The sequence below is a fragment of the Aquarana catesbeiana genome, linkage group LG01 (assembly GCF_042186555.1).
Source record: "Aquarana catesbeiana isolate 2022-GZ linkage group LG01, ASM4218655v1, whole genome shotgun sequence".
Taxonomy (NCBI): domain Eukaryota; kingdom Metazoa; phylum Chordata; class Amphibia; order Anura; family Ranidae; genus Aquarana; species Aquarana catesbeiana.
The window spans coordinates 972,162,518-972,189,345 of NC_133324.1; the positions used below are offsets into that span (position 1 = coordinate 972,162,518).

General features: G+C 49.7%; 1 protein-coding gene across 1 annotated transcript; it reads right to left on the minus strand.

Annotated features, from left to right (window-relative positions):
- Positions 1–1,840: 1,840 nt before the first annotated feature.
- On the minus strand, positions 1,841–24,971 carry LOC141126917 (uncharacterized). The gene is made up of 6 exons (XM_073612981.1): positions 24,848–24,971; positions 18,562–18,795; positions 17,932–18,084; positions 17,527–17,675; positions 5,526–5,626; positions 1,841–2,437 (listed from the first exon to the last, which is right to left on the minus strand). Exons 1-6 carry the CDS (start codon positions 24,891–24,893, stop codon positions 2,332–2,334), a joined length of 789 nt encoding a protein of 262 aa, XP_073469082.1. The 5' UTR covers positions 24,894–24,971; the 3' UTR covers positions 1,841–2,331.
- Positions 24,972–26,828: the final 1,857 nt, after the last annotated feature.

Sequence of the window (26,828 nt, forward strand, 5' to 3'; positions counted from 1 at the left end):
TCAGCTCTTCACCAATTGTCACCCTCCTTCTCTTATTCCCACCCTTCCTCTCCGCTACTTGTCCCCTTAGCACCCCTTTACTCCTATCCATCTCCCTCCCCTCACCTAAATTTTTCCTAACCCCACCAGTTCCAATACACACATCTCCTCCCATTTCCACTTCTTTTTCCATCTCTTCTCCTTTTTTCTTCCTCCCCGTTCCATACCTGTCCTCTTCCAACTCATCTCCACTTTCAACATTCAACTCTTCTCTCTTCCCCTTTATTACCCTTCACATTCTTTCTCTCCTGAACCATCCTATCCTTTCCCTTCTCCTTTTCTAACCTCCTTTCCCACCACCTCACCACGTATTACTTCTCCTGCCATACATTTCTCTTCCATCACCCTATCAGTCTCCTCCCTTCCACTCCTCTCCAGGGGCGTAACTACCGCCATAGCGACCCATGCAGGCGCTATGGGGCCCGCAGCCAAGTGGGGCCCAGTGAGGATGAGAGCACTGCCGGCACAGTCTCCCAGCCAGGGGAGGAGAGAGGAGAGGAAGAGGCAAGCTGTGACCTGTGCCCAATGCAGCGTGATCTGTGCCCAATACAGCGTTACCTGTGCCCAATACAGCCTGGTCTGCCTGTGCCCCATACAGCCTCACCTGTGCAGAGGAAGAGGCAAGCCACCCGGATCAGCAGAGAGCTGAATTGTTCGAGCTTTCATTAGAACTTCCAGTGTTCCCGGGGCTCACGTCACATAGCTCCACCTCTTGGCCCGGCGCCTTTGATAGACAGAATGCCAATCAAATGCGGGACGTGTGACGTCATCAAAGGCGTCAGGCCAAGAGGTGGGGCTATGAGACGATGAGCCCCAGGAAGACGTGAAATTCAAATGAAAGCTATTACAGCGGGCAATCCCGCTCTCTGCTGATCCGGGTAGCTTGCCTCTTCCTCTGCACAGGTGAGGCTGTATGGGGTACAGGCAGACCAGGCTGTATTGGGCACAGGCAATGCTGTATTGGGCACAGGTCATGCTGCATTGAGCACAGGTCACGCTGCATGGGGCACAGGTCACGCTGTATGGGGCACAGGTCACGCTGCATGGGGCACAGGTCACGCTGTATGGGGCACAGGTCACGCTGTATGGGGCACAGGTCACGCTGTATGGGGCACAGGTCACGCTGTATGGGGCACAGGTCACGCTGCATTGGGCACAGGTCACGCTGCATTGGGCACAGGTCATGCTGTATGGGGCACAGGTCATGCTGCATTGGGCACAGGTCATGCTGCATTGGGCACAGGTCATGCTGTATGGGGCACAGGTCACGCTGTATGGGGAACAGGTCATGCTGTATGGGGCACAGGTCACGCTGTATGGGGCACAGGTCACGCTGTATGGGGCACAGGTCACATTGTATGGGGCACAGGTCACACTGCATTGGGCACAGGTCACGCTGTATGGGGCACAGGTCACGCTGCATTGGGCACAGGTCATGCTGTATGGGGCACAGGTCACGCTGCATTGTGCACAGGTCACGCTGCATTGTGCACAGGTCACGCTGCATTGGGCACAGGTCACGCTATATGTGGCACAGGTCACCCTGCATTGACACTAGGGCAGCTATGGGGGGGGGCTGTTTGCAGGGGGGCCCCATACAACATTTTGCTATGGGCCCTGCTATTTCTAGTTACGCCCCTGCTCCTCTCCTCTCCCTCCTCATCACAACTGCTCTCCTCTCCCCTTCACCCTCCTCCAATTAGCTCTATTCCAGTGTATTCTATTCTAAACACTCTCGGCTCTGAGGATGGTGTGAGAACAGTGTCTATCCTTTAATATTACAATAATCAGTACACACATCTTGATATCAATCATTTTATTACTCAAGAAATACAGAAATAAAACATGAACCAGCAAAATTCAAGTATGGCTCCATCTGTACTTTATATACAATTCACGATAATGGCCCAGACAAGAGAGCAGAACATTCACACAGCGTTCCTCAGTTGAGAACATTCACACAGCGTTCCTCAGATCAGTGCGGTCACACAGTGTTCCTCAGATTAGAACATTCACACAGCTTTCCTCAGATCAGTGCGGTTACATAGCGTTCCTCAGATCAGTGCGGTTACATAGCGTTCCTCAGATCAGCGCGGTCACACAGGGTTCCTCAGATCAGAACATTCACACAGCGTTCCTCAGATCAGTGCGGTCACACAGTGTTCCTCAGATTAGAACATTCACACAGCTTTCCTCAGATCAGTGCGGTTACATAGCGTTCCTCAGATCAGCGCAGTCACACAGGGTTCCTCAGATCAGAACATTCACACAGCGTTCCTCAGATCAGTGCGGTCACATAGGATCTCTCTCACAGATCCAGTTCAGTTCGGTATAACAGTTCTCCAATTTCAGGAAATGTCCGAGCTTGGCACAGCTTCCAAATCCTTCGGTGATATTTCTAGATAGGGGGAAAAAAATGGGTGAAAAAATTCCCACAGTCATTGTTGGGGGGTTTGGGGTGCAGTAATGGGAGGAGGGGAGAGTGGAGATCATGGAGCAATATATGTACTGGGGCCACACTGAGATACTATAGAGGGCAATGCACAGATATAATATGTTCAGTCCCAATACAGGGGAATGGGGTCACAGGAATGTTTCAGATGGGTGACTAGTGGCCATAACAGTCCCACTGAATGAGACCGTAAGATAGATTTAATAGGAGAGATGCCATGAAGTAGAAGCCAAGGGAGGGCATGTGGGAGATGACAAATAAGGGATGCCATAGGAGAACTACAACAGGAAAGTTCCCATTAAAGGCATATTCTATAGGAACCCTGCTATAGGAGATCGGCCTTAAGAGAACTGCCAGAGGAGTGCAGCCATAACAGATTTGGCAAAGGAAGGATGCCGTAGGAGAACGTCCATAGAAGAGCTGCAATAAAAGAGCTTCTCTAGGAGATCTTCTGTAGTAACCATAGAAAAGCTGGCACAAGAGATCTGGGATAGAAGAACTTCCACAGGAGACGTGTCCTGGGAGGGCTGCCATGGGGGAGTTACCATGAGAGAGCTGCTTTAAGGGAGCTGCCAAAGGAAATATGCCATAAGAGAGCTGCCATATGAAAGCTTCTAAAGGAGTACAACCATAGGAGAGGTACCAGAAAAGGAGTGTCAAAAGAGATCTGCTATAGGAGAGGCACCAGAATAGGAAAACCATAAGAGAACTGCCATAGGAGAGGCACTGGAAAATGAGTGCTACAAGAGAGCAGCCATAGGAGAGGTGTCAGAAGAGGAGTGCCATAAGAAGGTTGCCATAGGAGAGGTGCTGTAAGGTAAACAGATTCCCAGCACCAGAAAACCAGTGCGGCGTATGCTCCTATTCGTGTGTATATGCATTGTTCACATGCTAATACTTCTAAGCAAAGATGTACTATTAATGTTCATCATGCTCTCATTCATGTGTGCACTTGCACATGTACACGCACACATGCGCATACAGATTAGCATCCATACTTGGCGCCCAGTTGCCTATTTAATCTGTTTTGTCACCATGAGCAGTTGCTGAATGGTCTTCAGCTTGTTCCTCTATTCCTGTGACCTGATCCATTGAACCTGCTTACCTGTGTATGACCCGGCTTCCTCCTGGATTCTGCCTTTGCTCCTGCATTAACCTTGTTCACCTGATCTCCCTGACCTCCGCCTGCTTACTGGACTTATCTTTGCCTGGTGATTCTGTAATGCACTGCCCGGCTGTTACCAACCTTGGCTTGCATCCTGGACTTGCTTTGTCTGCTGACTCGGTCTCTTGTTGCCGGCTGCTGCTGTTTACTGCCTGCATACGGGTTCTGCTTCCATTTGCTTCATCCACCTAAGAGCGGACTTCACCAGCCAGCAACTCTGGCACTCATGCCACTCCGTGCCCTCACACTCTATCTCCACCTTCAGGTGTATTGGGCAGGAGGTGCAAGAGAGACCTTCACAGCATTCCAGTTGTCACCAGGTACATCATAGGTGCCAAAAGAGGAGTGCCATAAGAGAGCTGCCATAGGAGAGGTGCCGGAGGAGTAGTGCAACAAGAGGGCAGCCATAAGAGAGGTGCCAGAAGAGGAGTCTCATATTAGAGCTGCCATGGGAGAGGTGCCAAAAGAGGAGTGCCATAGGAGAGGTGCCAGAAGAGGAGTGCCATAATAGAAATGCCATAGGAGAGTTCCAAGAACAGTAGTGCCATAAGAAAGCTGCTATAGGAGAGGTGCCATATGAGGAGTGCCATTAGAAAGCTCCCATGGGAAAGGTGCCAAAAGAGCAGTGCCATAGGAGAGGTGCCAGAAGAGGAGTTCAATAATAGAAATGCCATAGGAGAGGTGCCAGAGAGGCCTTCATCGCATTCCAGTCATCACCAGGTATGTGATAGGTGCCAAAAGAGGAGTGCCATAAGAGAGCTGCCATAGGAGAGGTGCCAGAAGAGGAGTGCCATGAGAGAGCTGCTATAGGAAAGGTGCCAGGAGAGGAGTGCCAAAGGAGAGGTGCCAGACGATGAGTGCCAAGAAGAGGAGTGCCATAATATCAATGCCATAGGAGAGGTGCCAGAGAGGCCTTCACAGCATTCCAGTCGTCAAAGGTGCCAAAAGAGGAGTGCCATAAGACAGCTGCCATAGGAGAGGTGCCAGAGGAGTAGTGCTACAAGAGAGCAGCCATAGAAGAGGTGCCAGAAGATGAGTGCCATAAGAGAGCTGCCAGAAGAGGAGTGCCGTAATAGAAGTACAATAGGAGAGCTCCAAGAAGAGTAGTGCCATAAGAAAGCTGCTATAGGAGAGTTACCAGGAGAGGAGTGCCAGACGAGGAGAGCCGTACGAGAGCTGCAATGGGAGAGGTGACAAAGGAGGAGTGCCATAGGAGAGGTGCCAGAAGAGGAGTGCCATAATAGAAATCCCATAGGAGAGATGCCAGAGAGGCCTTCACAGCATTCCAGTCGTCACCAGGTACGTGATAGGTGCCAAAAGAGGAGTGCCATAAGAGAGCTGCCATAGGAGAGGTGCCAGAGGAGGAATGCCATAATAGAAATGCCATAGGAGAGCTCCAAGAAGAGTAGTGCCATAAGAAAGAGGCTATAGGAGAGGTGCCAGAACAGGATTGCCATAAGAGAGGTGCCAGGAGAGGGGTGCCATAAGAGAGCTGGTATGAGAGAGGTGCCAGAAGAATAGTGCTAATGGAAAGTTGCCTAAAAGAAATGCCTTAGTAGATCTTCTATAGGAATACCTGTGATAAGAGAGATGCCATATGGGAGCTACCACAAGAGATCCCTCATAGGAGGTCTGTCATGCCCCGGACTGCTAACAAGTAATAACACCACTCATGTGTACCTACTTGTTGATTTCTCATCGGCTTTCAGGGTTCAGTAAAGAGAAATAAACTGTTCTGTCCTCCAATCAGAGTGTGCAAATCTTTGTGGAGGAAGAGGTGGGAGGAAGAACCATGACACCAAACAGAGATACTTCAACTGAGGATTTGGTGTCTACTGCGTGAGAAGAAAAAAGCCCTGTGATACTTACTCCATGCTTCCATCTGCCCATTTTCCTCTCCACACTCCACCATGGATGTTATATTGGGTTAATCCAACCCAGAATTCCTTTCCTTTGAAGGTCACCAGCGCCTAGATAACACAATACACAACAGATTATATATTGTATTCCTATCACCTTCCATTGGCTCCAGACAACAGTATTCCACCTGGATATATAAATAATACCCCTGAGGCTACTACTGTTATGTGTCATTGGTATGTTCTACATCTCTGTATCCTTATACTAGACTTATATACAGGACCAATCATATACAGCAGGGCTCAAACTTAAAGTCCTGAGCTACTAGCAAGGCCTTAAGAGTTACTCGCCACCAGTTTCCCGATCCAACCCCTACCCTGCCCCGCCCCTAATTCCACCCTAAACATGCACTCGTAAATTATCTCATGAAACATCACTGTTAAATGTTTAATGGAAAATTAGGTTACAAAAACCAATATTAACATTAACAACTCCACTTGCCGACCAGCCACCGCAGTTATATTGCGGAAGGTCGGCTCTCCTGAGCGAGCAGCCGTTCACATTCCACGCATGTGAGACTGCGGGGGGTAAACAAGGCGGATCCCCGTTCTGACATGGGAAATCTCAGAGATCTGCTGTTCCCAGTGATCGGGAAAAGCAATCCCCCCTACAGTTAGAACATACCCAGTGAACACACTTAACCCCTTGATTACCCCCTAGTGTTAACCCCTTCCCTGTCATTGTCATTTACAGTCAGGTCCATAAATATTGTGACATCAACACAATTCTAATCTTTTTGGCTCTATACACCACCACAATGGATTTGAAATTAAATGAACAAGATGTGCTTTAACTGCAGACTTTCAGCTTTAATTTGAGGGTATTTACATCCAAATCAGGTGTAGGTGTAGGAATTACAACAGTTTGTATATGGGCCTCCCACTTTTTAAGGGACCAAAACTAATGGGACAATTGGCTGCTCAGCTGTTCCATGGCCAGGTGTGTGTTATTCCCTCATTATCCCATTTACAAGGAGCAGGTAAAAGGTCCAGAGTTCATTTCAAGTGTGCTATTTGCATTTGGAATCTGTTGCTGTCAACTCTCAATATGAGATCCAAAGAGCTGTCACTATCAGTGAAGCAAGCCATCAGGCTGAAAAAACAAAACAAACCCATCAGAGAGATAGCAAAAACATTAGGTGTGGCCAAATCAAATGTTTGGAACATCCTTAAAAAGAAAGAACGCACCGGTGAGCTCAGCAACACCAAAAGACCCAGAAGACCACAGAAAACAACTGTGGTGGATGACCGAAGGATTCTTTCCCTGGTGAAGAAAACACCCTTCACAACAGTTGGGCAGATCAAGAACATTCTCCAGGAGGTAGGTGTATGTGTGTCAAAGTCAACAATCAAGAGAAGACTTCACCAGAGTGAATACAGAGGGTTCACCACAAGATGTAAACCATTGGTGAGCCTCAAAAACAGGAAGGCCAGATTAGAGTTTAGTAAACAACATCTAAAAAAGCCTTCACAGTTCTGGAACAACATCCTATGGACAGATGAGACCAAGATCAACTTGTACCAGAGTGATGGGAAGAGAAGAGTATGGAGAAGGAAAGGAACTGCTCATGATCCAAAGCATACCACCTCATCAGTGAAGCATGGTGGTGGTAGTGTCATGGCGTGGGCATGTATGGCTGCCCATGGAACTGGTTCTCTTGTATTTATTGATGATGTGACTGCTGACAAAAGCAGCAGGATGAATTCTGAAGTGTTTCGGGCAATATTATCTGTTCATATTCAGCAAAATGCTTCAGAACTCATTGGACGGCGCTTCATAGTGCAGATGGACAATGACCCGAAGCATACTGCGAAAGCAACCAAAGAGTTTTTTAAGGGAAAGAAGTGGAATGTTATGCAATGGCCAAGTCAATCACCTGACCTGAATCAGATTGAGCATGCATTTCACTTGGTGAAGACAAAACTGAAGGGAAAATGCCCCAAGAACAAGCAGGAACTGAAGACAGTTGCAGTAGAGGCCTGGCAGAGCATCACCAGGGATGAAACCCAGCGTCTGGTGATGTCTATGCGTTCCAGACTTCAGGCTGTAATTGACTGCAAAGGATTTACAACCAAGTATTAAAAAGTGAAAGTTTGATGGATGATTGTTAATCTGTCCCATTACTTTTGGTCCCTTAAAAAGTGGGAGGCACTTATACAAACTGATGTAATCCCTACACCGTTCACCTGATTTGGATGTAAATACCCTCAAATTAAAGCTAAAAGTCTGCAGTTAAAGCACATCTTGTTTGTTTCATTTCAAATCTATTGTGGTGGTGTATAGAGCCAAAAAGATTAGAATTGTGTCGATGTCCCAATATTTATGGACCTGACTGTATACATTGATCAGTGCATTTTTATAGCACTGATCAATGCAAAAAAGTCACTCGTCCCCAAAAAGTGTAATTTGGGGTCAGATTTGTCCGCCACAATGTCGCAGTCCCGCTAAAAAACGCAGATTGCCGCCATTATCAGTAAAAACAATAATAAAAAAAAAAAAGTCCTTAAATCTATCCCATAGTTTATAGACGCAATGACTTTTGCGCAAACCAATCAATATATGCCTATTGAGATTTTTTTAGCAAAAATATGTAGAAGAATATATATTGGCCTAAACTGATGAATGCATTCATTTTTTTTATATTTTTTTGGATATGTATTATAGCAGAAAGTAAAAAAAAATTATTTTTCTTCAAAATTTTCGGTCTTTTTTTGTTTATAGCTCAAAAAATGAAAACCGCAGAGGTGATCAAATGCCACCAAAAGAAAGCTCTATATGTGGGAAAAAAGGACATCAAGTTTGTTTGGGTACAGCGTGGCACGACCGCACAATTGTCAGTTAAAGTGATGCAGTGCCGTATCGCAAAAAATGGGCTGGTCATTAAGGGGGTAAATCCTTCCATGGCTGAAGTGGTTAACATAAAACATATCAGTACCATTTAGTGCAGCCCATCAGTGCTCATCAATGCATCCTTATCAGTGCCCATGAGACGGAGGATCAGGCATTCGGCAGTTAGCCTTCATTGCTGGCGGAGCTTAGGGGTCCTGTGGTGTGGCGGGTGGGTGATTGACGATGGATCTACATCGAGGGACATTGTTTTCTTATTTTTTACTTTTTTAATAAAGGAATTGTCAAAAACAGGTGTACTGTTTTTATTTATTTTTTATACTCTTTTCGGTGAATGAGTAGAGATACAATGTACCCCATACTCATTTACATGGGGGGAGGGATCTGGGGGCCTCCCCCTTGTTAAAGGGGGCTTCCAGATTCTGATAAGCCCCCTGCCCGCAGACCCGCAAAACCACCGCCCAGGGTTTTCGGGAAGAGGCTCTTGTCCCCATCAACATGGAGACAAGGTGCTTTGGGTGGGGGGGGGCAGAACCCCCCCTGCCCAAAAGCACCCCCATGTTGAGGGCATGTGGCCTGGTATGATTCAGGAGGGGGTTTAGCGCTCACCTGTCCCCCCCTTTCTTGGCTTGCCAGGCTGCATGCTCAGATAAGGGTCTGGTATGGATTTTGGGGGGGACCCCACGCCATTTTTTTTTACATTTTGGTGTGGGGTTCCCCTCAAAATCTTTTTAGTTGGTACGGATTTCGGGGGGCAGGGGGGTGCTGGCTGGGGACACGCCAGTTTGTTTCCGTTTAATTTTCTATTGCTAGCAAATTCGGAAATGTTTTTTTTTTTCATTTTGCCGTCAGTCAGGAAGCCCACTAACAGCTGATGACTAATCTGTTGTTAAGGACGCGACGACTGGTTTCCTGGCCCTGCGTGATCAGTACCTATCACTCACTGTGTTCATTCTTAACTGAAGTATAGTAAACTGTGTTTATGCTTCGGTTTTTGAATGAACAGAAAGCTATTAAGCTCTGACCTCAGTCCCTTTCTCTGTCCCAAAAATGAGACATCAGGTGTCTGTTTATATTGCAACAAAGCCCACCAATGGCCGTCCACTGCTCTACTGAATAACACCACCTTCTGTCTTCACCAAACTCTGCTCTGACACCTTCCTCTGCCCTACTGACACCGTCCACTGCTCTACTGACACCGTCCACTGCTCTACTGACACCGTCCTCTGCCCTACTGACACTGTCCACTGCCCTACTGACACCGACCACTGCTCTACTGACACCGTCCACTGCTCTACTGACACCGTCCTCTGCTCTACTGACACCGTCTACTGCTCTACTGACACTGTCCTCTGCCTTACTGGCACCATCCACTGCCCTACTGACACCGTCCACTGCCCTACTGACACCGTCCACTGCCCCACTGACACCGTCCACTGCCCTACTGACACCGTCCTCTGCCCTACTGACACCGTCCACTGCTCTACTGACACCGTCCTCTGCCCTACTGACACCGTCCACTGCTCTACTGACACCGTCCTCTGCCCTACTGACACCGTCCACTGCCCTACTGACACCGTCCACTGCCCTACTGACACCGTCCACTGCCCTACTGACACCATCTTTTGCCCTACTGACACCGTCCACTGCCCTACTGACACCGTCCTCTGCCTTACTGACACTGTCCTCTGCCCTACTGACACCGTCCCCTGCCCTACTGACACCATCCTCTGCCCTACTGACACCGTCCACTGCTCTACTGACACCGTCCCCTGCCCTACTGACACCGTCCTCTGCCCTACTGACACCGTCCACTGCCCTACTGACACCGTCCTCTGCCCTACTGACACCATCCACTGCTCTACTGACACCGTCCACTGCTCTACTGACACCGTCCACTGCCCTACTGACACCGTCCTCTGCCCTACTGACACCGTCCTCTGCCCTACTGACACCATCCACTGCTCTACTGACACCGTCCACTGCTCTACTGACACCGTCCACTGCCCTACTGACACTGTCCACTGCTCTACTGACACCGTCCTCTGCCCTACTGACACCATTCTCTGCCCTACTGACACCATCCACTGCCCTACTGACACCATCCACTGCCCTACTGACACCGTCCACTGCTCTACTGACACCGTCCTCTGCTCTACTGACACCGTCCACTGCCCTACTGACACTGTCCACTGCTCTACTGACACCGTCCTCTGCCCTACTGACACCATTCTCTGCCCTACTGACACCATCCACTGCCCTACTGACACCATCCACTGCCCTACTGACACCGTCCACTGCTCTACTGACACCGTCCTCTGCCCTACTGACACCGTCCACTGCCCTACTGACACCGTCCTCTGCCCTACTGACACCATCCACTGCTCTACTGACACCGTCCACTGCTCTACTGACACCGTCCACTGCCCTACTGACACCGTCCTCTGCCCTACTGACACCGTCCTCTGCCCTACTGACACCATCCACTGCTCTACTGACACCGTCCACTGCTCTACTGACACCGTCCACTGCCCTACTGACACTGTCCACTGCTCTACTGACACCGTCCTCTGCCCTACTGACACCATTCTCTGCCCTACTGACACCATCCACTGCCCTACTGACACCATCCACTGCCCTACTGACACCGTCCACTGCTCTACTGACACCGTCCTCTGCTCTACTGACACCGTCCTCTGCTCTACTGACACCGTCCACTGCCCTACTGACACCATCCACTGCTCTACTGACACCGTCCACTGCTCTACTGACACCGTCCACTGCCCTACTGACACCATCCACTGCCCTACTGGCACCTTCCTCTGCCCTACTGACACCATCCACTTCCCTACTGACACCATCCACAACCCTACTGACACCGTCCTCTGCTCTACTGACACCGTCCTCTGCTCTACTGACACCATCCACTGCCCTACTGACACCATCCACTGCCCTACTGGCACCTTCCTCTGCCCTACTGACACCATCCACTTCCCTACTGACACCATCCACAACCCTACTGACACCGTCCTCTGCTCTACTGACACCGTCCTCTGCTCTACTGACACCGTCCTCTGCTCTACTGACACCGTCCACTGCCCTACTGACACCGTCCTCTGCCCTACTGACACCGTCCACTGCTCTACTGACACCGTCCCCTGCCCTACGGACACCGTCCTCTGCCCTACTGACACCGTCCACTACCCTACTGACACCGTCCTCTGCCCTACTGACACCATCCACTGCTCTACTGACACCGTCCACTGCTCTACTGACACCGTCCACTGCCCTACTGACACCGTCCACTGCTCTACTGACACCGTCCTCTGCCCTACTGACACCATCCTCTGCCCTACTGACACCATCCACTGCCCTACTGACACCATCCACTGCCCTACTGACACCGTCCACTGCTCTACTGACACCGTCCTCTGCTCTACTGACACCGTCCTCTGCTCTACTGACACCGTCCACTGCCCTACTGACACCATCCACTGCCCTACTGACACCGTCCACTGCCCTACTGACACCGTCCACTGCTCTACTGACACCGTCCCCTGCCCTACTGGCACCTTCCTCTGCCCTACTGACACCATCCACTTCCCTACTGACACCATCCACTGCCCTACTGACACCGTCCACTGCCCTACTGACACCGTCCACTGCTCTACTGACACCGTCCTCTGCTCTACTGACACCGTCCTCTGCTCTACTGACACCTTCCACTGCTCTACTGACACCGTCCACTGCCCTACTGACATAACTTCTCCGTAGGATGTGGAAATCTTGCAAAAAGACCTGATCAAATTAATGGGGTGGGCGACTACATGGCAAATGAGATTCAATGTAGAAAAATGTAAAATAATGCATTTGGGTGGCAAAAATCTGAATGCAATCTATAGACTGGGGGGAGAACCTCTGGGGGAATCTAGGATGGAAAAGGACCTGGGGGTCCTAGTAGATGATAGGCTCAGCAATGGCATGCAATGCCAAGCTGCTGCTAATAAAGCAAACAGAATATTGGCATTAAAAGGGGGATCAACGCAAGAGATAAAACAATAATTCTCCCGCTCTACAAGACTCTGGTCCGGCCGCACCTGGAGTATGCTGTCCAGTTCTGGGCACCAGTCCTCAGGAAAGATGTACTGGAAATGGAGTGAGTAAAAAGAAGGGCAACAAAGCTCTTAAAGGGTCTGGAGGATCTTAGTTATGAGGAAAGGTTGCAAGCACTGAACTTATTCTCTCTGGAGAAGAGACGCTTGAGAGGGGATATGATTTCAATTTACAAATACTGTACTGGTGACCCCACAATAGGGATAAAACTTTTTCGCAGAAGAGAGTTTAACAAGACTCGCGGCCACTCATTACAATTAGAAGAAAAGAGGTTTAACCTTAAACTACGTAGAAGGTTCTTTACTGTAAGAGCGGCAAGGATGTGGAATTCCCTTCCACAGGCGGTGGTCTCAGCGGGGAGCATTGATAGCTTCAAGAAACTATTAGATAATCACCTGAATGACCGCAACATACAGGGATATATAATGTAATACTGACATATAATCACACGCATAGGTTGGACTTGATGGACTTGTGTCTTTTTTCAACCTCACCTACTATGTAACTATGTAACTATGATACCGTCCACTGCCCTACTGACACCGTCTACTGCCCTACTGACACCGTCCTCTGCCCTAATGACACCGTCCACTGCCCTACCGATACCGTCCCCTGCCCTACCGACACCGTCCACTGCCCTACCGACACCGTCCCCTGCCCTACTGACACCATCCTCTGCCCTACCGACACCGTCCCCTGCCCTACTGACACCGTCGTCTGCCTTACTGACACCGTCCCCTGCCCTACTGACACCGTCCACTGCTCTACTGACACCGTCCCCTGCCCTACTGACACCGTCCCCTGCCCTACTGACACCGTCCCCTGCCCTACTGACACCATCCACTGCCCTACTGGCACCATCCACTGCCCTACTGACACCGTCCCCTGCCCTACTGACACCGTCCTCTGCCCTACTGACACCATCCACTGCCCTACTGGCACCATCCACTGCCCTACTGACACCGTCCACTGCCCTACTGACACCGTCCACTGCCCTACTGACACCATCCACAGCCCTATCGACACCGTCCCCTGCCCTACTGACACTGTCCTCTGCCCTACTGACACCATCCTCTGCCCTACCGAGACCGTCCACTGCTCTACTGACACCGTCCACTGCCCTACTGACACCGTCCCCTGCCCTACTGACACCGTCCTCTGCCCTACTGACACCGTCCACTGCCCTACTGACACCATCCACTGCCCTACTGACACCGTCCACTGCTCTACTGACACCGTCCTCTGCTCTACTGACACCGTCCCCTGCCCTATTGACACCATCCTCTGCCCTACTGACACCGTCCACTACTCTACTGACACCGTCCACTGCCCTACTGACACCATCCACAGCCCTACCGACACCGTCCCCTGCCCTACTGACACCGTCCTCTGCCCTACCGACACCGTCCCCTGCCCTACTGACACCGTCCTCTGCCCTACCGACACCGTCCCCTGCCCTACCGACACCATCCTCTGCCCTACCGACACCGTCCACTGCTCTATTGACACCGTCCTCTGCCCTACTGACACCATCCACAGCCCTACCGATACCGTCCCCTGCCCTACTGACACCGTCCTCTGCCCTACTGACACCGTCCACTGCTCTACTGACACCATCCTCTGCCCTACTGACACCGTCCACTGCCCAACTGACACCGTCCACTGCCCTACTGACACCGTCATCTGCCCTACTGACTCCGTCCACTGCCCTACTGACACCATCCACTGCCCTACTGACACCGTCCACTGCCCCACTGACACCGTCCACTGCCCTACTGACACCGTCCACTGCCCTACTGACACAGTCCACTGCTCTACTGACACCGTCCTCTGCTCTACTGACACCGTCCCCTGCCCTACTGACACCGTCCACTGCTCTACTGACACCGTCCTCTGCTCTACTGACACCGTCCTCTGCTCTACTGACACCTTCCACTGCTCTACTGACACCGTCCACTGCCCTACTGACATAACTTCTCCGTAGGATGTGGAAATCTTGCAAAAAGACCTGATCAAATTAATGGGGTGGGCGACTACATGGCAAATGAGATTCAATGTAGAAAAATGTAAAATAATGCATTTGGGTGGCAAAAATCTGAATGCAATCTATAGACTGGGGGGAGAACCTCTGGGGGAATCTAGGATGGAAAAGGACCTGGGGGTCCTAGTAGATGATAGGCTCAGCAATGGCATGCAATGCCAAGCTGCTGCTAATAAAGCAAACAGAATATTGGCATTAAAAAGGGGATCAACGCAAGAGATAAAACAATAATTCTCCCGCTCTACAAGACTCTGGTCCGGCCGCACCTGGAGTATGCTGTCCAGTTCTGGGCACCAGTCCTCAGGAAAGATGTACTGGAAATGGAGTGAGTAAAAAGAAGGGCAACAAAGCTCTTAAAGGGTCTGGAGGATCTTAGTTATGAGGAAAGGTTGCAAGCACTGAACTTATTCTCTCTGGAGAAGAGACGCTTGAGAGGGGATATGATTTCAATTTACAAATACTGTACTGGTGACCCCACAATAGGGATAAAACTTTTTCGCAGAAGAGAGTTTAACAAGACTCGCGGCCACTCATTACAATTAGAAGAAAAGAGGTTTAACCTTAAACTACGTAGAAGGTTCTTTACTGTAAGAGCGGCAAGGATGTGGAATTCCCTTCCACAGGCGGTGGTCTCAGCGGGGAGCATTGATAGCTTCAAGAAACTATTAGATAATCACCTGAATGACCGCAACATACAGGGATATATAATGTAATACTGACATATAATCACACGCATAGGTTGGACTTGATGGACTTGTGTCTTTTTTCAACCTCACCTACTATGTAACTATGTAACTATGATACCGTCCACTGCCCTACTGACACCGTCTACTGCCCTACTGACACCGTCCTCTGCCCTAATGACACCGTCCACTGCCCTACCGATACCGTCCCCTGCCCTACCGACACCGTCCACTGCCCTACCGACACCGTCCCCTGCCCTACTGACACCATCCTCTGCCCTACCGACACCGTCCCCTGCCCTACTGACACCGTCGTCTGCCTTACTGACACCGTCCCCTGCCCTACTGACACCGTCCACTGCTCTACTGACACCGTCCCCTGCCCTACTGACACCGTCCCCTGCCCTACTGACACCGTCCCCTGCCCTACTGACACCATCCACTGCCCTACTGGCACCATCCACTGCCCTACTGACACCGTCCCCTGCCCTACTGACACCGTCCTCTGCCCTACTGACACCATCCACTGCCCTACTGGCACCATCCACTGCCCTACTGACACCGTCCACTGCCCTACTGACACCGTCCACTGCCCTACTGACACCATCCACAGTCCTATCGACACCGTCCCCTGCCCTACTGACACCGTCCTCTGCCCTACCGACACCGTCCCCTGCCCTACTGACACCATCCTCTGCCCTACCGAGACCGTCCACTGCTCTACTGACACCGTCCACTGCCCTACTGACACCGTCCCCTGCCCTACTGACACCGTCCTCTGCCCTACTGACACCGTCCACTGCCCTACTGACACCATCCACTGCCCTACTGACACTGTCCACTGCCCTACTGACACCGTCCACTGCTCTACTGACACCGTCCTCTGCTCTACTGACACCGTCCCCTGCCCTATTGACACCATCCTCTGCCCTACTGACACCGTCCACTACTCTACTGACACCGTCCACTGCCCTACTGACACCATCCACAGCCCTACCGACACCGTCCCCTGCCCTACTGACACCGTCCTCTGCCCTACCGACACCGTCCCCTGCCCTACTGACACCGTCCTCTGCCCTACCGACACCGTCCCCTGCCCTACCGACACCATCCTCTGCCCTACCGACACCGTCCACTGCTCTATTGACACCGTCCTCTGCCCTACTGACACCATCCACAGCCCTACCGATACCGTCCCCTGCCCTACTGACACCGTCCTCTGCCCTACTGACACCGTCCACTGCTCTACTGACACCATCCTCTGCCCTACTGACACCGTCCACTGCCCAACTGACACCGTCCACTGCCCTACTGACACCGTCATCTGCCCTACTGACTCCGTCCACTGCCCTACTGACACCATCCACTGCCCTACTGACACCGTCCACTGCCCCACTGACACCGTCCACTGCCCTACTGACACTGTCCACTGCCCTACTGACACAGTCCACTGCTCTACTGACACCGTCCTCTGCTCTACTGACACCGTCCCCTGCCCTACTGACACCGTCCTCTGCCCTACTGACACCATCCTCTGCTCTACTGACACCGTCCTCTGCCCTACTGACACCGTCCACTACTCTACTGACACCATCCACTGCCCTACTGACACCGTCCACTGCTCTACTGACACCGTCCACTGCTCTACTGACACCGTCCACTGCCCTACTGACACTGTCCACTGCTCTACTGACACCGTCCACTGCTCTACTGACACCGTCCACTGCCCTACTGACACCGTCCTCTGCTCTACTGACACCATCCACTGCCCTACTGACACCGTCCACTGCTCTACTGACACCGTCCACTGCTCTACTGACACCGTCCACTGCCCTACTGACACTGTCCACTGCTCTACCGACACCGTCCCCTGCCCTACTGACACCGTCCCCTGCCCTACTGGCACCGTCCTCTGCCCTACTGACACCGTCCTCTGCCCTACTGACACCGTCCCCTGCCCTACTGACACCGTCCTCTGCCCTACTGACACAGTCCACTGCTCTACTGACACATATGTGTGTTTGGGTTTTGGGGTGCACACCCTAATGCACTTGGCTGCACAAAACTATGTCCATGTCATGCTGTAAACATAAATGTTCACTTAGATTGCTTTTAGGGTTACTACTGATTTTGTGTTGTATCTGATAATAGTCACACATATGTCCTTTTATCCCTTGTACAACAACATCTATTTTTTTTAACTGTATGTTTTTTGTGTCTCTACAGGTTTTTGATGTTCTTTGCTACAAAAATTCCCATCACTGACCCGTATAATCTCCTCCTTTATGGTGGCCAGTCTGGAGCCACGTTCTGCACAGTCTCTATCACTTAATGACCGGGATTTCTTGTTCTCAGAGAAGAAATAGCATTTATCATTGATGGTGATCCAAAGATCCGGACATCTAGAACACCGTTCTGTAATATGGAATAATAGAGACAGTTATTAATGATAGAGAGACAGCCGGACACAGGAGAGACCGTCCTGTAATATGGAATAATAGAGATAGTCAGTAATGATAGAGAGAAAGCCGGACACAGGAGAGACTGTCCTGTAATATGGAATAATAGAGACAGTCAGTAATGATGGAGAGACAGCCGGACGCAGAAGAGACCGTCCTGTAATATGGAATAATAGAGACAGTCAGTAATGATGAAGAGACGGCTGTATTACCTCGTTGGGTCGGATCTCTCTGGGCACAGATTTGCTCACATTGGTCACATTGTTGGCTTCTGTTTATTGGCAGATCTGTTATCGGTTCCTCCTCTGACACACACAGAAGGGATCTGTTATCAGTGTCCTCTCTCCTGACTTCCCTCTCTCTTCCTGTGATACACATTCATCATTAAGAGCAACTCTGGACAAGCATTCAATGTATTCAGTAACAATGTGCAGACAGGACTGCAGCCTCTTGCTGGCCTCCCATGTATAATACTTTATGTACAGAGAAGAACTGTTACACTTCTGATGATATAAATGGTGCACAGTGGGGTTTAGTGGTCACTCTGGTCATTAGTCCTGGTGCTGGTCTGAAGTAATAGAACCCTAGGAAACAAAACTGGCAGCAGACTCAGCTTATTTTGACCACGACTATCCAAAATATGAATCAAATGAGAAACCTTCTGTAAGTGTGCAGGTCTGAAACCAGCTATAAGAGAAAGTATTACTAGGAAGAGCTAGGAACACCTAGATGTCTTCTTGGGTAGACATGTTTTATACAATTCACAATCTCTTCATCAGTTTATCTCTCAATGTATTTAGTATGTACAATCAGCCCAACCCATGAGGAGTTTTTTTTTTTACCTGAAACTAGAGCTATCAGGACTGACAGTAGAATGACACATGTCAACAGCAATGCCAAGATCAGTGCAGGTACCAGACAACCATAGCTGGATGCTTCATGGGTCACATGCTTTCTTCGGGATGATGCTGGGGTCACAAGCTGAGAGATGAATGTTGAAGCATTCGTACTGGATGGTGCTGGGGCCATATTTTCATATACAGAAGATTCCCGCTCCGTATGCTTATAAATGGGTGCTGTAAGGAACACAAAACATTCAGATAGCTGGATTCAGAATCCACAACCTCACTGTCAGATTCTGGAAATTCACAGAGTATAAAAAGATGAAGGATGGTTGAAGGAAGAATGATGAACAGAAGCAGCACACCAAGGGGTCAGAGTCCAAAAAATTTTATTCCTCTAAAATTGTTTCATCAAGATCAGTAGCTGTAGCCATAGTATTTCAGGGTTCAAGAACTGTCCCATTCATCAGTGATGTGTAGAGTGGGTCGTGGTAATGGGTTGGGTAAGGATATTTGTTTGGGTTGGGTAAGGATATTTGGGTTAGGTAATAATGTCCCAGTTAATGACATTTAGGCTTGGTAAAAATGTTTGGACTGGTTAAAGATATTTGGGTTTGATGGGGTGAATAGGTTAGCTGAGGATGTATGGCTTGGATGAGGGATTTTGATGAGTATTTTTTAATTGTGTAAGGGTGTTTTGGTTGAGTGAGGGATTTGGTTTTGGAACGGCTTTTAGTTGGGGGGGGGGGGGGGGTGAAGTGTTTAGGTTGAATGAGGAAATTTGGGTTTGGAGAGAATGTTATGTAGGATGAAGGAATTAGGGTCACTGAGGTAACGTGTTTGCTGTAGAGTAAGGTGTTTGGTTTGAGTGAGGGTGTTTGGGTTCGATTAGGACATTTGGATCAGTGAAGGATGTCTTAATTAGGTAAAGACATTTAGGCTGGGTAAAAATGTTTAGTCTTGGTGAATTTATTTTGTTCATTAGCTGTGATCAGGTTGGCTGAGGATACAGTGCAGGTGTCTTGGGTGAGGGATTTTTTATGAAGATTGTGGGTTGTGTAAGGGTGTCTTAGTTGAGTGAGGGGCTTGGTTTGGGAGCACCTTTTAGTTGGGTGAGGGGGCAATGAAGATGTTTAGGTTGGGTAAGGCTTTTTGTTTTTTAGAATGTTATGTAGGTGAATAAATTGGGGTTGAGGTAGTGGTAAGTTTGTATTAGAGGCAGTGTTTGGTTTGGGCAAGGGTTTTGGATTGGGTGATGGGTTAGAAATGAGTGACGGGATTCAACTGAATGATAAATTTGGTTTGATTGTGGATTTTTGGTTGATTAATAGAGTAATGAGGGTTTTGGGTTGGGGGGTGATTATGGGATGGATATTTGGATTTGGGGAGGGTGTTTGGATTAGGTCAAGGGTTTAGAATGAGTGTAGTAAATGGGTTGGACAAGACATTTGGCTTTAGAGAGCTCTTTGAATGGGTTATTGAATATTAAAGGTGTTTGGAGGATAAATGGGCTGGATGAGGGTGTTTGGGTTTGGTAAGGGCATTTGGGATGGGAGAATGTGGGTTTGGGGAAAGGTTTAGATTAAGTGATAGGTGTTAACTGGTTTAGAGTGGCTTGGATAAGAGATTTGGTATGGAAGTGGGGTTTTGTTTTTTGTTTTTGTCTCTTTGGTTAGGAAGTAATGAGAGTGTTTGAGTTGGAGGATAGTATTTGGATTACCTTACAAGTCCACTTAATAAATCACAATGGTTGGAAAAAACATTCAAATTGTAATTGTGTTTTAAAGGTATATAAAAAGCAGAAGTATGTAAACCAAAATATTTGTAGTGCTCAGTAAATGATTAGAACACCCAAGTGCAGGCCCAGCCTGGCCATAGGGCACACCGGTCACTTGCATTTCCTTGTGGGGCCAAGGCAGCTGAGCTGCTCCTTGGGCCCCTGCCACTCACCTGGCCTCTCTGCGGCCGGCTTGCTGGCAGGCCGCCATTTCAGTTCGGCTGTCGGGCTGTGGGGACGGAGACTACAGGTCATGTTACCTGTGACCATGAAGAGGGAGCCTTATGCTCTCAGGCTCCCACCATGCTTTCAGGTGCCCCCCCTGCTCTCAGGGTCCCCAAGTTGTTCCAGGCATCCTCAGTGCTCTCAGGCTCCCACCAGTGCTCTCAGGCCCCCCCTATGCTCTCAGGCTCCCACCATGCTCTCAGGTGCCCCCCTGCTCTCAGGCTCCTCGAGTGCTCTCCGCCCCCCCAGTTCTCTCAGGCTCCCCCCTGTGCTCTCAGGCTCCCACCATGCTCTCAAGTGCCCCCCCTGCTCTCAGGCTCTCCAAGTGCTCTCCGGGCCCCCCAGTGCTCTTAGGCTTCCCCCAGTGCTCTCAGGCTCCCACCATGCTGTCAGGTGCCCACCCCCTGCTCTCAGGCCATGCTCTCAGGTGCCCCCCTGCTCTCAGGCTCCCCCCCTGCTCTCAGGCTCCCCCCAGTGCTCTCAGGCTCCCACCATGCTCTCAGGTGCCCCCCCAAGTGCTCTCCAGGCCCCCCAGTGCTCTCAGGCTCCCACCGTGCTCTCAGGTGCCCCCCCTGCTCTTAGGCTCCCCAAGCTCTCTCCAGGCCCCCCCAGTGCTCTCAGGCTCCCCCCAGTGCTTTCAGGCTCCCGCCTATGCTCTCAGGCTCCCACCATGCTCCCAGGTACCCCCCCTGCTCTCAGGCTCCCCAAGTGCTCTCCGGCCCCCCCTAGTGATCTCAGGCTCCCCCAGTGCTCTTAGACTCCCCCTGTGCTCTCAGGTGCCCCCCCCCCCCGCTCTCAGGCTCACCAAGTTCTCCTTGGGACCCCCCAGTGCTCTCCAGGGCCCCCCCAGTGATCTCTAACTCCCCCAATGTTCTCCAGCCCCTGTGCTCTCCTGCCCTTCCCAGTGCTTTCAGGCTCCCCCTATGCTCTCAGGCTCCCCTCATGCTCTCAGGCCCCTCTCCTCATGCTCTCTGGCTCCCCCTGTTCTCTCAGGCTCCCCCCATGCTCTCAGGCTCCCCCTTGCTCTCAGGCTCCCCCCTGTGCTCTTAGGCTCCCCACTACTTTCCGGGCCCCCCCGTGCTCTCCGGGCACCCCTCCCCAAGTTATCTCCAACTCCCCCCATGCTCTCCAGCCCCTCCCAGTGCTCTGCAGCTCCTCCAAGTGCTCTCAGGCCCCCCCTGTGCTCATCGGCCCCCCTGTACTCTCCAGCCGCCCTAGTGCTCTCCAGCCCCTCCCAATGCTCTCAGGCCCCCCTGTACTCTCTGGCCCCTCTGTGCTCCCCTGTGTTCTTCACCTCCCGTGCTCTTCAGCCCCCCGTTTTCTCTGCCTCCACTTGTGCTCTCCAGCCCCCCATGGTCCCTGCCCCTCTCAGTGCTCTTCAGCCTCCCCCAGTGCTCTCTGACCCCCCCTGTGCTCTACAGCCCCCCCTGTGCTCTCCGGCTCCCCCTAGTGCTCTCCATCCCCACTATGCTCTTCACCCCCCTGTGCTCTCTGGCCCCCCAGTGCTCTCCAGCCCCCCTAGTGCTCTCCGTCCCCCCCTAGTGCTCTCTGCCCCCCATGCTCTCCATGCCTCCCGGTAATTATGTCATGGGCTGCTCAGTCTAAAATGCCCGGGCCTATTTTTTGTCCCAGTCTGGTCCTGCCCAAGTGTAATACACCATATAAAAATAGAGTGAAACAATACACCTCTCATATAATCTAATAAAAGATACAATTTAACACATAACATGAACAATATGTCAGCTGTGGGTTGAAAAAAGAAGAACAAGTCCATTAAATATACAGAAATGTATTCATTTCACCTGTGACCACTTCTTTCTTTCATAAATAACTCCACCCAATTGTAAAGACAAAAAATACCGGTAAAGACAACATTAAAAAATGGATAATAAAACCACTTCACTCCCAAACCAGGAGGAAGGAGCTCATTTAGAAATGTCATTGGTAGAAATTACTATACCCCGACTGTGGTCAGTGGCCGGAACTCTCAAACTTCCCATCCCCAGAGCACTCTATATTTAGTCTTATATCAGATAATAGTTTAAAGCAGGGCTCTCCAAACTTTTCAAACAAAGGCATAGTTTATTGTCCTTCAGACTTTAGAAGGGCCAACTTGTGGCCAGCGGGGGCAAAAAATGTCCCGGGCCCAGCATCAGTGAGAATAAATATGGCCTCAGGTTTGGTGGTCAGTAGAAGGAGGAGTAGTGGTCCTATTAGTAGGAGGAATAGTATCCCATCATTTGGTATCAGTGTAAGAAATAGTGCCCCCCCCCCTGTTGGTGTTAGTGGGAAGAATAGTGCTTCATATCAGTGGGAGAAATAGTGCCCCAAGGCTAGCAAAGGACCACATCTGGCCCTCGGGTTTGGAAACCCCTGGTTTAAAGTATAATAACAATAAAATGATGGTCCGTGTAGTCTGTGAAGGTTCTTATGTATACAGGTCATGGTATATCTAGTAGTATTTGATCACATTCAGCTGGACTTGTTCTATAGTGTTGAAGATGTTTCACTTCATATTTAAGCAACAATCAATTGTCCTCTCTGTTTAATAGGCCATCTGACTGTGTGTGTTTTGGTGTGTTATGGCAATGACCACCAATAGAAGAGTCTTATGGACAGCTGGTGAGTGATATGAAGGGTGATGGTCATGGTAACTGGTTTCAGGTACATATCTGCACATGGTTGTAAATTGCTCCTTAGCTCTTCTGTGACAGTTCTGAGGTTAGATTTATTGTTAAATACGTAAGTGCTCACAGTTTTGACAGAACAGAGGAATGAGGTGGACAGCCACTCTTTGGAGGAATGATCACACGAAACTACATCTATTGCTTTAGTTGAAAATTAGACATAAAGATAATTTCTGACATTTTTTCACACAGCATATACTGTATATGCAAACTTGTGATTTGAAGGCCAATTGCTTTAACCACCTGAGATGGGATCCCACCTGCCGTCATTTTACTATACGGCAGGAGGGATCCCATCTCATTCTGGGATGACGTCATATGACATCACCCCAGTCTCACCTCCCTCGCACACTAATGCCGCGTACACACGATTGGAATTTCGGGCTGCAAAAGACCGATGAGAGTTTTTTGTCTGAAAATGTGTATGCTCCATCTGACTTTTGCTGGCCAAATTCCAGCCAGCAAACGATTAAGAGCATGCTCTTAATTTTTTAGTCGGAAAAAGTTCCTATCCGAAAATGCGATCGTCTGTGGCAATTCCAATGCGCAAAATTCCTACACATGCTCGGGAACAATTTGACGCATGCTCGGAAGCATTGAACTTCATTTTCTCGGCTCGTCGTAGTGTTGTGCATCACCGCGTTCTTGACGGTCCTAAGTTCTGCGTACTTTTGCGTGACCGTGTGTATGCAAGGCAAACTTGAGCGGAAACCCGTCGGAAAAGCCGTCATATCTTTTTCCGACGAGAAATCCGCTCGTGTGTACGCGGCATAATGGGGGTGCGCAGCGTGGCGATCCAGGGACACGGTGCAACCCCGATTTTGGTAAAGAGCCAATGATTCGGCTCTTTACTGATGTGATTGGCTGTGTCCGTAAATGACTCTCCTCATCTCACACTGACAGAGTGTGAAGAGAGGAGAGACGATCAGCGGCATCTCCTTGCAGAGGAGACCTAAACAGGTAATCAGGGCACTGATCATCAGTGTAGTCCCAGCAGTGCCCAGCAGTTATGCCAGTCAGTGACCATCTGTGATGCCAATATGTGCCCATCAGTGACACCAATCTGTGCCCATCAGTGATGCCAATTTGTGCCCATCAGTGATGCCAATCTGTGCCCATCAGTGATGCCACACAGTGCTGCCTTTCAGTGCCCATCAGTGCCTTCTCATCAGTGCCCTCCATTAGTGCCGTGATCAGTGCCGCCTATCTGTGCCATCTATCATTGCTGATAAGTGCCGCCTATCAGTGCCCATCAGTGCCCATCAGCGCCGCATCTTAGTATCTCATCAGTGCCGCATATCAGTTCCACCTATTCCTGTCCATCATTGTGGCATCTTAGTACCTCCTGTGCCCTCAGTCTTGTCTCATCAGTGCCCATAAGTGCAGCTTATAAGTGCCCATAAGTGCCACCTTACTTATTTACAACATTTTCTGACAGAAACTAAGAAAACATTTTTTTTTTCAAAATCTTCTATTTTTTTTTTTTTTTTTAGCAAAAAAAAAAAAACAGTGCAGGGCAGGAAGGGTTGAAAGTGCCCGGTATTGAAGTGGTTAATAAATGTCCTCACTTTGTTCTCCCCATCCCTCCCCAGGTTACCTGCTTTCTGATCGCTCCTCAAGGCAGACTCGGCGTCCTCCTCCATGGTGTCTCTTCTCTCATATGATGTTCTGTGGTCTCTCCACCCAGAGGGGAAGAGGTAATGAGACCTGAGAGCTCCTCAGAATGTGGTCAGCTGTGTACGGGACATGAAGAGCAAAGTGTCACATCTGTTAGAGACAAAGAAGCTGATGTACTAAACAAAAGAAAAAGAAGAGACAGGGATCACACGAGAGTGCAAACATGATTCCCGAATCCATCTAGATAATCATACACTGATGTCCAATGAGCAGTACACTAAAGAACAGGTCAACATTTTACCTGAAAATTAATAAATAACAAAATATAGAAAAAGTAACGACCCACACATTTGCACACTAAGCAATTTAATGCACCACTCAAAGGAACAGTTTTAAGGATCATGGTCACATTAACCTCCTAACCAGAGGAAGAGCCTTCTTTGAATGCAGAGGGATGAGGTGAGAGCTTACCTTAAAGGAGAAGTCCAGCCTGAGATCTTTTGGCTGGGCTTCTCCTATGGATCACAGGAGTGCAATCCGTTTTGCACTCCAGTGACCTGTTTTCAGCAGAGACCGGTCTGAAGTCCACTCTGCTGACATCACACAGATCAGTCCAGGCACCGCGTCATCAAGACTCTGGGACTCTGGACCCACCAGGTCTGATGGCTGTCTCAGCCTCTCAGCGAGCCGCTCCTTGCCCTTCCACAGCTCAGCGCTCCGATGAGCATGAAGGAGCAGAGCAGGAGAGCTGCTGATTGACAGTCAGCAGCTCTCCTCTTGGGCAGCCTAGAGAACCGAGCCATCAGCAGTGTTCAGTGACTCGGTTCTCAGTGCAGAGAAGCCAGGGGACAGATGCTGCATCCACCTAGGTAAGTATGATTGGGTAAAAAAAAAAAAAAACCATACTTCTCTTTTAAGAAAGTAAAATAGAGCTATGAAAGTTATCACAGCCTGCAATACCACCAGCCACCACTGTGTTGGGCGTGGTTCTAGTTTGCTGGGTGAAGAACATCCAAATAATGCTGCTTATAGAGTTGTGTTTTCAGTCTCTGTCACCACGCACGCAGTCATCAATTCCTGGGACAAGACGGGGGGGGGGGGGGGCTTCAATCATGTTAGAATAAAACATTAAGGCTGTCTCTCAACTTAGAGATGAGCCGTGCCACTGTGTTCCTCTGAAACATGTTGTCCTGTGTCACTTCACACCTTAGCTTGATGTATGTTGCAATTGGGATGTGTACTGCTGAGCCTATGCCCTCTCCACTGTAGTGATGTAGTAGTGGGTAGATGATTATTAAATAATTATTCCTATAATGCAATATATTCCAGCAGCAATCGGTTCTTCCAGAGAATGCATTTATTGACTCCCAACGCAGAAGGAAATTCACAAGATACTTGCAACAGATGACAAAATCCAACAGAGTAAATATTACAAGGAACAGTAGCCTGCAGAGTCCCATTCATCCTAGACTGTATCTAGACCTGAGCCCATCTTCATGGAGAAAGAAAGAATGAATGACTCCCAGCTCAAATCGTCCCCCTGACGTATTAGTCTCTTTCTCCATGAAGATGGGCACAGGTCTAGATATAGTCTAGGACGAATAGGACTCTGAGGGCTACTGTTCCCTGTAATATTTACTCTGCTGAATTTTGTCATCTGTTGCAAGTATCTTCTGAACTTTCTTCTTGGGAGTCTGGAAGAACTGATTGCTGCTGGAATATATCGCATTATAGGAATAATTAATTAATAATCATCTACTCACTACTAGATCACTACATCCACCAGTCCAGGGTACCTTTGTCACCTTACTTCCAGCAACAGAACAGGGCACTGCTACACACCCAGCGAAACCCTGGGTCTTCGTAATGCATAGATTCCGATTGCTAAGGGAAACCGACCGCTGGGGAGGGAGCCAGACCACGACCCCCTCTTTACCGGAGGACCCTTCACCATGCCAGGT